Below are 12,553 nucleotides of genomic sequence, written 5' to 3'. Positions count from 1 at the left end.
CTGGGTGTGGCATCAGCTGTGATGCTCTCTATACAAGAACAATGGTGGAGTCCTTTGCCTTGAGGCTCCAAGTGGGCAGTGTTTGGGACGGAGTTGTGTGTGTGTGTGACTGCATGTGACATGATGTATGCCCGTTCTGTCCATGGGTCTCAGGTAGGACTGACCCTTACCTCTGATACATTCTTGTCCTGGTCCAAAGAAGTTTCAGACCCAACAAATGTTTACTGAGCCCCTACAAAGTTCCAAGCCTTTTACTTTATACTTTGACACATTTTATATCACTTAATCTTTAACAATAACCCTTTAAGGTAGGGATTATCTGCATTGTACAGATGAGAAAACACTTGCAAAGAGGTTCATTGATTTGCTCAAGTATATCATACAGCTTTTTTTTTTTTAAACACACACACAATACTCGTAGCTGAGGCCTGTCTGTGTTGGTTGCTTATCTTACAGTATTTCTTGTCTTCTCTGCTATTGGAGCCATTTGCTCCCCTTATACAAGCCCCCTTATTTCTTCTTTTTTCACTAGCCCATGTGGGCTTTTATTTTTTTAATACTGCATTTAATAGCACAAAAAATCACGAATACAAAGAAACTGGCAAAGGTGTTTGTCAATGAGATATCCCTGCCTCCTCCACTTTTCCGCTTTCATACCCATATATGTAATGGGCTACATTTGTATAAACTTTTCTTTTTACCCCCCAAACATATAACTGTTATGTGATTGGTCAGTTGAAGCTGAAACAACCATGGAGAAAGATGTTTTACGGTTACAAGGGCACACCCCCCCACACACCACCCCCCTCCCTCCCCATACTTCCCCACACAATCTTTTGGAGGAATATAGGCTATGTACCAGTGTCAGGACCTCCCTGCTCCTGCCTTCCTCTCACAGAGCATTCCAGCCATTTATTTTTCCTTTAATTGACTGCTTAGACTAGAGCCTCTTCTCCCAACCCTTCTATTTCTCTTCCAATCAGGACCTTTTAGACACTGGGTACTGTTCAGTTCTTACTCTGTCAGGCCCATGGGCCATGCAAGTAGGTCCTTTAAATATCGATGCCAGTTGTGGTATAGGTGTCGTCATCTTCCATTACAGGTAGGTCTGTGTGTCAATTCAGTAGGCTTGTGTATTCATTTCTTTCACTTTTTCTGACTCATGTTCGAGGACCTGTTTGTGATAGAACAGTAAATACCCTTCACTGTCCAGAACGTCCTTAATACTGGCCTTGGTGATGACAGCATCATCACACTTGAACCACTGGTCCTTGTGGTGCCGGATGAAGCTGGTGTAGTGGCCACTCTCCAAAGTTCCTTGGTGATTAACCACAGCAAACAAGGAATACTTATTCTCGTCGTTTCCACTACTGGTTGGCAGCTGCAATTGTCCATTCATCCTGCTCTCTTTACTAGAGGCCATAAACGGTGTCATATCCAGCTCTAGAGGAAAGGATATGAATGTAGTGATCTTGCGCCTCTGTTTGGCTGAGTGTTCAAACCGTTTGAAATGAAAACAGGCAACAACAGGTAATTTATTCATTGTGAGCTGTTTGGTAGATTCCTGGTAGCTTTGGCAACTACCACATTTGATTTTGGCACTGCTCCCTAGGTGCTCTGGCCTTGTAAACCTTCGCAAGCAGTCCGTGAGTGTGGTAGTTCCTGGTATGTGGCTTTCCCCATTCACACTGCTCTCCCTCCCTGGACTCATGGGCCAAAAGGAGGTGCAAGAGCCAGGCAAGTCCAAACTGATGTCCCAGCATGGGTCTATGGTGGTGGAGACGCCATGGCAGGCTTGACAGGTGACATCGGACTGTAGGCCACCTGTAAAGATTTGGTCTATGATGCAGTTACAGTGGTTGGGATTGTTGGCCACCTTCCCAGCATCATCACCTTTGCAGTGCCGGTGCAGGACATCTAACGCTGCAATGAGGAACTCGTGGGCATCCTGTTGCCTGTACCCTGCTAAATGACGTGCATGTATCCATACCAGGTGTAGTAATTTATAGGGAACATGAGGAGATGGGTTTCCAGAATACAACTCCCGAAAAAGTGAAGACATCTCACAGACCAGACACAACTCTGGACTTGGCATTTCACATCTGTGCCTGTCAGAGAGGAAAAAATCTCTCAGGATTGGAGTGTGGGTCAGGGCCTGGACGATGCAGTTCATAAAGCACGTGTTGCCAAGATTGATTAGTCCTCTTAAACCGATGGTAAAACTGGAAGTGATTCTTCTTCTCCTTGGGTTGTGTCCCAGCAGTTCTAACTCGGGTTTGGTTGTCTCCCAGGTTGGGTATTTCTCACCGAGGCGGGGTACTGAACACTGCTGGTGAGAAACCTCGGTTGAGGTGGAGGCTTGTAATTTCAAAGCTTCTCCTTGCTCTTCTTTGGCAATTTGCTCAATGTCTTTGTCATATACATAGTCCTTACACATAAAGCAGTATATACCTCCATAGTAAAGGTCTACAGCTAAGTTGTGTTGTTTCGTCTCAGCGTGCTCATGGATGTGTTTCTCCGTGAAGCAGCCAAAGAAGACACAGGAAAGGCAAGAGTGGAGTCTGTTCAGATGGGTGCTGCACACATGGCAGATGCACGACTTTGCCTTGCTTTTCCTGGTCTCTGGGGTTCCACACCACACGAAGCACTGGTAGATCACCCGCAGTTCCTGCCTCCAGTTCTCTCCCACCTTAAAGCTGTTCACGTGGGAACAGCCTGGTGGACCCACAGCGAAATCCACATCCAGGCATCCGCCCCCAGGGCCGCGCCGGGGCCGGGGCCGGGGCGGGGGCCGTGGCCTAGGCTGCGGCGGGGTACGGAACCGGGTCTGCGGCCGCGGCCGGGGTCGGCGGCGGGGGGCACGACTGCGCCGCGGAGAGGGATCCGGGAGCTGCGGAGGGTCGGAGGGAAGGGTGGGGGGAGGAACCTCGTTGCTGCTGCCGCCGCCACCGCCGCTCCGCGCTGGGTTCTCATCCTCCAGCTCTTGCTTCGGCTCCCCCTTCGGCTCCTGCTCCGCCTCCCGTACCGGCTCGGGTTCGGGCTCCAGCTTGAGCTCAACCCGGCCGCCCGGTCCCTCCGCCAGCTCCACCTTCCCGGTGGCGTCCACCTTCCCCGCCGCCTCCACCTTCCCGCTGGCGTCCACCTTCCCCGCCGCCTCCACCTTCCCCTCCACCTTCGCCTCCGCCTCCACCTTCCTCTCCGCCTTCTCCGCCGCGGTCTCCGCCGTCTCCGCCTCCTCTACCTCCTCCGCCTCCACTGGCGGCGGCTCCTCCCCCTGCTCACTGGGCTCGGGAGGCCACTGGGCGTGGCGGCGCGGGGGCCACGCAGACCTGGGGTGTCCCCCGCCCGGCCTGAGGGAGCGTGGTGGCTGTGGCAGCTGGACCCAAGAGGGACTTTCACTGGAGGCGGCGGCGGAAGCAGGCGACGCCCCCGGGAATCCTCCCGCCGTAGCCCCCTAGCGGAGGCCGCTTCTGCAGCCAGGCCCCGTTTCCTTTAATTCAATATTTCCCAAACTTGCTTGTTCCCGAGAATCACGTGGGAGCGTGTTAAAATTACAGATTCCTCGGTTCCACCCGCAGACCCACTGAAGCAGGATCTCGAACGGAGGTGCTCCGGAACCTGTATCTTTAACTAGGACCCGAGAGGATTCTTATGATCAGGCAAGTTTGGGAAACACAGCTCTAATTCATTGAGGCTGGCGGGAAGGGGGGCGGGGACCGCGCAGTCTCTTTAAGGCGCTTCCAGTTCTCGGCTCCAATCGCTGCTCCGACCCCCTTCGTTGTCTCCTCCCCTCCCCTCGTCCTTCGCTCCGTCCAGACAGCTTACCCCAGCACTGCGGGGCCAGGGACACAGGAGTAACCAAATCCAGAAAGGTCTTTGGAGCTGTGAAATGTCCTCTCAGAGGCCGGGTCCTGAGGAGCGCAGTCAGAAGCTGTGATAGGCCATCATCTCTGCAGCTGAGCCTGCCAGGCTCCCCTCCCACCCCAGGTTCTGCCCCCCTGCCCGATAAGGATGAAGCTCCAACTCCATTCTGGGGCAGGCTTAGACCCCAGATTCCCAGGGGCAGGGCTCCCAAGGCCGCTGGGCCTGAAGAGGAACGCCCCTTTGCGCATCTTATCAGTGCTCCTCCGAGGCTGTGCCAGCTCCTCGCCTCCTCCTCGGGCTCCCAAGGCCACCGGTGGGTTGAGGGTTTGGCTCCTGGCCTTCTGGCACAGCAGACACTGGGCAGCAGGAAGGACCAGGCACAACAACGTCATGCTTACAGCTGGCACCTCCCCTGTGGCTGAGAGAGGGGCCTGAACTGCAGGACCCCACCCCAAGACCCTCAAGCCCTAGCAGCTGGGAGCAGGGGAGGGAGCGGGCCTGAGTCTGAGGGCCTAGGGGAGCTCCTCCACTGAGAGCTGCTGGCAGTGGGCCCATGAAGACTGAGCTCAGGTCCTGGGCGCGCTGGGGGATGTCGGAGTGGCTACAGGTGCTGGTTACAGGGAGGGCAGCCCAGGGCAGGTGTCAGAATGGGGCTCAGAGAAGTAAATAGCCCGTGCTGGAAGATCAGGGAGGGTGTGTTCTAGAAGGGTCAGTCCCTGATTCCTGGCGATGGCTGGCCTTGGCCCAGTACACACTGCCCAGCTTGTGGGGCTGTGCTGTCTCATGATACCCTAGCACAGTTCTCCTTGGTTAGCATGGGACATCACCTCTCCACTTGGCCCCTTTCTGCAGGCAGGGGTGTGCCTAGGCCTCCTGGAGTTAGCAGGAGTTGGTTGTCAGGAATGGGGTGCCCTTAAGGAGGATAGGATGCCTGGTTCCCCTACAGCTGAGGTCTCCAGAGCTGCCCTGGTGCCTCCTCTCCCTAAGCCAACTCTTGCTTCTATTCCTTGAAGCACCCCAGCATCCTTCCAGTAAATCCTGTCCTTTGTGGTCTGCAACCAGAGGAACTGCAAGTAGTTCACCCACTGAAGGAATCCTGCTTCTGCTACTGCTGCTAAAAATGACGGAAGTCATGGAGTGGGTGTGGAAGGACAGGAGGCACTCTCATCCCACCTCCACACAGTAACAGACATCCAAGAGCCCTAGATCTCTGTGTACCTGGGACTGTCTACCCCTGAAGACACCATGGCAACCTGACTGCCTTACCAATCAACTTCCTGCAGAAGCCCAAAGGTCTAGCATGTTCTGGAAGTTGGGGGCTCTGCCATCATTCCCTCAACAAATGTCAGCTCCAACCCAGAGCCAGGTGTTTTACTAGGAGCTGTGGACACAGCCCTGAACCAAACAAACTTGCCCAAGGCCAGAATCAGGGCTGGGTTCCCCAAAAGTCAGCCTAAGGAAGTGTGTAGGTCACCAGAAAAAGAAGAAGCACCAAAAACAAGAGAATCAAGAAAAAAATATCAGAAACATTTTGACATTAAAAAAGAAAAAATAGTTCTTATGGGAAAAGTCAGAATTTTGTTGTGCTTCCTTACATTCCTTTCTGGATTGCATGTTGCTTTTGCTCTGCATCACGTGCAGGGGGTGTCAGCATAATCTTTTTCATGCTTAGTACTTGTATGGGTCTGGATTCAGTCCTGGGCAAATGTCACCACCTCTGCCTCACAAAGACCCGACTGTAGGCTAGCAGAGGGGCCACCTAAGGAGAGACCCCTCCTCACTGCAGTCACAGTGCCTGGGCTTGGATACACCTCTGACCACAAGGTGGCAAAAGAGTATATGACAGTCCCTTGAATATTCTATATGTTTATATACAATTGTTGGCTTATATCAAAAAACTTCCTAAAAATATTTTTAACGTTGTGTCATACACGTTGGGACTTCTAAAATTTTGCATCAAAAATGTCAGCTGGAAATAATGTGATTTCTAACAAATATTAATGTTCACAAACAAAACAGTTACATCACGATTCTATATGAAACCACTGAAACCTAAATACCTTAGTGATTTGAGTGCCACCATTTTCTTGTTTAAAAAGTTTATAACTGAGCTCTTCTTTGATAGTTGCAAGTTGTACATTTCCCCTTTTCTCCCTGAATTCTTAATTCTATTTGTTCCAGCAGGATTTTATCCCAATAATATATATTTTTGCATGTGAAATGATTTTATTGATTATCCTATTCCACTGCAGCAAAAATATGTATTTTTTTTTGCTATTTAAATGCTTTTTAACATTTATACATAAAGACACGTGTGCTCCAATGTTCATTGCAGCTTTATTTACGGTGGCCAAGACATGGAAATAACCAAAATGTCCTTCGATAGATGAATGGATAAAGAAGTTGTGGTATACATACACAATGGAATACTATTCAGCGGTAAGAAAAGATGAAATAGGACCATTTGTGACAACATGGATGGATCTTGAGATTATAATTGCAAGCGAAATAAGTCAGACAGAAAAAAACAGAGAACCATGTGATTTCACTGATATGTGGTATATAAACCAAAAACAACAAAAAACAAGACAAACAAATGAGAAACAGAAACTCATAGACACAGACAATAGTTTAGTGGTTACCAGAGGGTAAGGGGGTGGGGGGTGGGGGTTGGGAGATGAAGGTAAGGAGGATCAAATATATGTTGATGGAAGGAGAACTGACTCTGGGTGATGAACACACAATGGGATTTATAGATGATGTAATACCAAACTGTACACCTGAAATCTATGTAACTTTACTAACAATTGTCACCCCAATAAACTTTAATTTAAAAAAAAATAAATGCTTTTTAAATGTTCCTGTGATCCTAAAGCTCTAAATGTTGTTTAAAAATTTATTCTTGCTTGTGTATTGTCAATTAGTATTAGAATATAATGGATCGAAACATTAGATTTGTAAAACGTTGTAAATATATTACAAATATTGAAAGGTAATTATTAAAAATAAGAACAAAAATGTATTAGAGATAGATCTTCTTTTAACTTAGTGGGTGTATCCAGGGATACATATTGCCTATTGCTAGAATTAGACAGGATTCAGCATCAATTCTCTTCCTATTTTTTGCTTGGTTAAACGTTAGCACACAGAAACTTTTGTTTATATAAATAAGTCAATGGGAATGAACATTTGGTGTTTGAAATGTCACTCAAGTCTTTGAATTCCTTTGGAGATATATGGGGAGTAATTAATTACACAATGATTTACCTTCAAAATTATTTTTCATGATTTATCAGCTGACAGCTCCATTGGGTTCTCCTTCAATTTTATTGGAAGCAATCTAAGTTGCAAAAGCATTTGATCCCCATTCATTTGGTAGAGCAATTTGTTTCTTCATCATTGAAAGCAGTGTTTGGAACTGTCTCTCTGGTGCCCTGAGGATTTTACACCACAGGGCAGTGCACCCAGGTAAGAATCAGGATAGGTAAAAGATAGGCTTTTCTATTGTAAAGTGCAAAAAGGACTGTTATGAAAAGGGACATGGAAAAAAGAGAACAAGCTTTATTCCTCCACTGCAAGTTTGTTCTCTGGTAGATCAATTTTAGGAAATATGAAATTTGAGGTTGTAGAATTGATCCCCTTAAAGCCCTAAGTACTTTATTTACCCTGTGGAAAGTCTTCCTGTACCCACATGGTAATCACGCTCCACTTTTAAGGTTGCTGATTTATATTTATTATTATAAAAGTAATATATAAAATATTTGTGGTTTTAAAAAAGGTAAAGAGGGCATAAAATGAAGTTAAAGACCCTCTCTCCCCTGCCAATCACACTCAGTTATATTCCCCCAAATAACCACTTGTTAACAGTCTTTCATGTATCCTTTGGGAAATTTTCTGTGCAAATACAAGCATGTTTTTTTACATCTATTTATGAACTAGAAATGAGACTAATATACATATTGATCTACAATTTAGCACTTGGACATTTGGCAGTTCTCCCCAAGTTGACGTACATATCCAGTGCAATGCCAATAAAAATTCCAGTGAGTTTTTGGAGGGAGAATTTTACAAGTTAATGTGGAAGGATAAAAGGCATTCCCCCCCCCTTCCTGTTTCTCCTTCTTCCTCCCCAAAATGAGGATTTAGTGACTATAGCTGAGTAACCATTTTACAACCAAAAAACTGATTACCTCTGGACTTATTCTTACATAAGGAAAAAAATGCCATATTTTACCAATTCTAAGAGGGACATCTTGTCATGTTTCAACATCTCTGAAATCTTTGAATGACAGTTTAATGATTATATTTGGCAACCTTTTTTTCTTTCTTGGTGGTACATAAACAACGGTGTGCCTTACAGTTGATAGTGTCTTAGAATCAATACAACACTCGAAACATCATCCAATTTGAGCCTTTGTTGTCTGGATCCCGGTTATGTGTAGCTGAATACAATTCCTAAGTGACAGATGGTTTTCTATTTCACTTCTAGTGAAGTCTGAAGTCCTTGTCCTGGTCTTTAAAGCCCTACAGAATCTGGCCTTGGTCTCTTAGACCTCTCTTCTTATTAACTCAGCCTTGCCTCAAAGTAAATTTACTGCTCTTCCTTGAATAAGCTAAGCTGGCTCCTGCTTCCAAGCCTATGTCCTTATTGTTACCTCTGCTTGGAAAACCCTTCCCCTAGAAATCTTCATGGCTGTCTCTGTCGCTTCTTCAGATTGCTGCTTAAATGTCACCTTATCTCAGAGTCCTTCCTTGACCTCTATATAACATCCCATTCCTCTTTCATTTTTCTTCAAAACACTATCACCATGTGATATATTAAATGTTACAACACACACCCATATAAAAATTACTATAATGTAAATTCCATGAGCGTTAAGATGTTCACTATTCTATTCCCAATGCCTCTTCGGCACTTCATACATATTTAAATATTTGTGAAATAAACAAATGCATGCTTTTCATTTTGAGTGAAGTCGATCATATTTTCATATGTTTACTGGCCACTTTGTATTGCTCTTTTTTTGTGAACTGCCTATTCATATTCTCTGCCTATTTTTCTTTTGGCTCCTTATTAAAAATAATAAGTAACACTTACATGGTACTTGAAGTGTGCCAACAGTTGCTTTATTAAACAGGTTTCATCTTCACTACAATTTATAGAAGTAGGTGCTATCATCATCCCCATTTTACAGGTGAGGAAACCGAGGCACAGAGGGAACAAGAGATATCCAAGGTCACACAGTTAATAAATGATGGATCTGGGATTCAAACCCAGCAGTCAGAATCTAGAGTTTGAACTCTTAACTACTAAGCTATTAGCCCTTTGTCTGTTATATTCTAATATACTGGGAGTACCAAAAAAGTGTATACAAGTGAACACTTTGGTCAACGTTGCTTAAACAGTAGTTCACTGTAATCAGAAGTGTCTGGACGCTGAAGGTAACCACTTTGAGCACCTCTTGTAATTGCAGAAGTCAAACGTGACTTGTATTCATCTTTTGTTATCAGTATATATTATTACAATTTTAATACAGTTTTCCTTTCTTAAAATGTGTACACATTTTTTGGCTCTCTCTCTCTCTCTCTTTATATAGATAGATAGATAGATAGATAGATAGATAGATAGATAGATAGATAGATAGATGATAGATAGATATGTAGATAGATATAGATATATAGATATAGATATATATTTCCATTTACTATGTAATCAAGATTCGCAAACTTTTCTTTATGGATCCTGGATGTTAGTGTCGGGTTTTTTGTTTGTTTTCTGATTATACAAAAGTAGAGCAAGTGCAACAACAAAAAAAATAACTTGATGGTTTTAAAAAATGAAAATAAAGCCAGAAGAGCTTGAATTGGTTACCAAGAAGAAGGAGCGTGGTGCAAGATGTGGTTGCGGATAGCTATGCAGGCAGGGACTACTATATAAGATTTCAATATTATCCCAATTTTGATGGGGATCACTTAGGGGAGTTAGCAAGGGGGTGACATGATATGATTTATGATTTACATACAATAATTATAACCTAATAGCAATAATAGTAACTAACATTTCTTGATTGCTTATGATATGCCAGGCAATATTTTATAAGTACTTTACTGCATTATTAAACCTCATAACACCCTGAAAAGTTAGGTACTGATATTATTCTCACTATACAAATGAGGAAACTGAGGCACAAAAACATTAAGTACCTCAAATTTGCTTATGCTTACTCTCTGCTTCTATACCTGTGTCCATTCAGAATATACCTACTATCAACAATGAGGTGTCTGACACCTACTTTACCTAGGCCCCTGACATCCTACTAGTGCTCTGAGAGTCTTCATTGGGCTAACGGGCAAATGGCAAATTCACTCAGCACCAGGGACCTTAGGTCTGGAAACTGGTCAAGTGCCACCCTATTTGGACCACGCCAAACTGCTGTAAACACAGGAATAGCCAGCCTACTGGCCTGTTCATGATGACCGAGATAGGCAGCCTAGCAGCCCCTGCTTACCACTGCAGCACGACAAGGCCTTGCGCCCTGCACTCCCACAGCATATCAGCAGCCAGGGAACTAAGGACTGGGCTTACTGGGGTCCACAACAGGCTTCCAGGAGATGCCAGCCCTACAGAGGAAAGCAGCAGGCCTAGAGATGTGGAAGGGAAAATGGAGTCTGTCAAGGCACCCTTGTGATTCCAATGGCCTGGGCGTTTCTCTGGCTGAAAGAAAGGAAAGGCTCACAGAGAGAGTAAAGTTATGCTCGTGAGGGATGACAGCAAAGATGTGGGTTACACTGCATCATACCCTAACCAGCCATTTCTCCAGTTTTTACCAAAACTCGCCTCCCGTAGTCTGTTTCTTAGCTTCCCTCCGTCTTCAGCACCCCTGACTGTACCCCTTCATACTGCTGCCCCGTTTGACTTACACTTTTGCTTTATAACGTGAGTTCTGATCAGCTTCCCTCATGCTGCCACAGCATCTGACCAGCCACCCATCTTACCCCAGTCTTTTAGGAAAACCCCGGAATCCTCAAATTGGTGTCTAGTGCTGGAGGTTGGCCTTGTGGAATATAGCATGGCCCCAGGACTGAGCTTAGAGGCACAGTGAAGTTTTACTTTCTCCAGTTTTACTCATCAAAGTGTGGAATTTGACATCTGCATTTGTCCTAAGTGTCTCTTTCAATTCTGAAGGATGGGTAGGGTACATGTTGTTATATTGTACTGAAACTGGTACTTATAATTTCTAATCACACTTCTGATTTTTTCAAAATATTGCTCCTTTTTAATTTATTTTTTTTAATTTTTACTTATTTATGTTTATTAATATTTATTTAACATATAACATTGTGTAAGTTTAAGGCGTACAACATGTTAATTTGATACATGTTGTAATATGATTGCTACTGTAGCCACTGGAACTTCACATAATTATCATTTCTTTTTGTGGCTGAAATAATTAAAATCTAGTCTCTTAATAAGTTTGATGATTATAACACAATATTTTTTCTATATTCACTATACTGTCCATTAGATCTCTAGGGCTTATTTACTACTAGTTGCAAGTAAATTTTATTCCTTTTAAAATCACAAAAAACAGTACAGACAAAATTACATAACCTCAACAGAGGGAAATTTAGCAATTTCTAGCAAAATCACATGTGTGTTCACTATTTGACTCAGTAATCTCACTTCTAGGAATCCAACCCAAAGATACACCAGCAAAAGCACAAAATGACATATGCACAAGGCCATTCACTGTAACATTGTGTGTAATAACAAAAGACTGGGGAAAAAAACAACAAATGTCCACCACCAGGGGACCTGTTGAATAAATTATACTGGAGCCAAAAAATGGAAAGCTGGAAAAAATATTTTTAAAAATAAAATAAATACTATGGAATGAGATAGATTTCTATATTATGATTAAGACTAATATCTGGGATATATTGTTAAATGGAAAAAGCAAAGTATAGAACATTGTATATAGTATGCTACCTTCTGTGTAAGAAAATTAGGGAAATACAGTATTTACAGAAACATTATGAACTTATGATCTATTTATTTTTCTCTTTCTAAAATATAAGTATGTCCTAGCTTTGTCCACCGAAAAGACCTAACAGCAATGGTAATCTAGTAGCCATGAGTATATCTAATGCCCATACTGTGGTCTCTAAAATAATTTCCTGCCAAAAGGAGCCAATCTACCTTGGAGAAATCACAGGTCTGTAACAGGAAATGTACAAAATGAGCCTGGGACATCTTGTTTTGCCAAAAAGCAAAGGATATCAAAGACAAATGTAATCATGTCAAAAGAACACAGGATCCAAGATGAAGGGAAGTTCCCATAATTGTCTATATTGAGACAATCAGAGCATCAAAAAATCAGCAATTAACCAAGCATCAAATGTACAAAATACATGAGTTCATAATGACATTAAAAAATGCTGGTCACCCCTGGGTGATGCTAGAGCATCAAATTAGTATTGCAAAAATAAATAAAAGGAAAAAAATCAAGAACTTATCCCACCTTTCCTATAGGAACTATATTTTAGGGTAACCAAATAGTTATGATATTCTTTTTTTATGCAACAATTCCAGAGAGCAAATGCAGAAGGAATGGTAGATTAGTATATCACCATTTACAATCCCTAATGAAATAATAAATCTAGGCCGTATTTACTCAACCCCAGCACT

The 12,553-nt window shown here is 43.7% G+C and overlaps 1 protein-coding gene across 1 annotated transcript; it reads right to left on the bottom strand.

Moving 5' to 3' along the window:
- Positions 1-235: 235 nt before the first annotated feature.
- Positions 236-3,665, bottom strand: USP27X (ubiquitin specific peptidase 27 X-linked). The gene has a single exon (XM_019718725.3). It carries the CDS (start codon positions 2,435-2,437, stop codon positions 1,121-1,123), a length of 1,317 nt encoding a protein of 438 aa, XP_019574284.2. The 5' UTR covers positions 2,438-3,665; the 3' UTR covers positions 236-1,120.
- Positions 3,666-12,553: the final 8,888 nt, after the last annotated feature.

This window comes from Rhinolophus sinicus, chromosome 18 (assembly GCF_057876585.1).
Source record: "Rhinolophus sinicus isolate RSI-liver-muscle chromosome 18, RSI-T2T, whole genome shotgun sequence".
NCBI lineage: Eukaryota > Metazoa > Chordata > Mammalia > Chiroptera > Rhinolophidae > Rhinolophus > Rhinolophus sinicus.
This window is presented reverse-complemented; position numbering and strand designations above follow the sequence as displayed.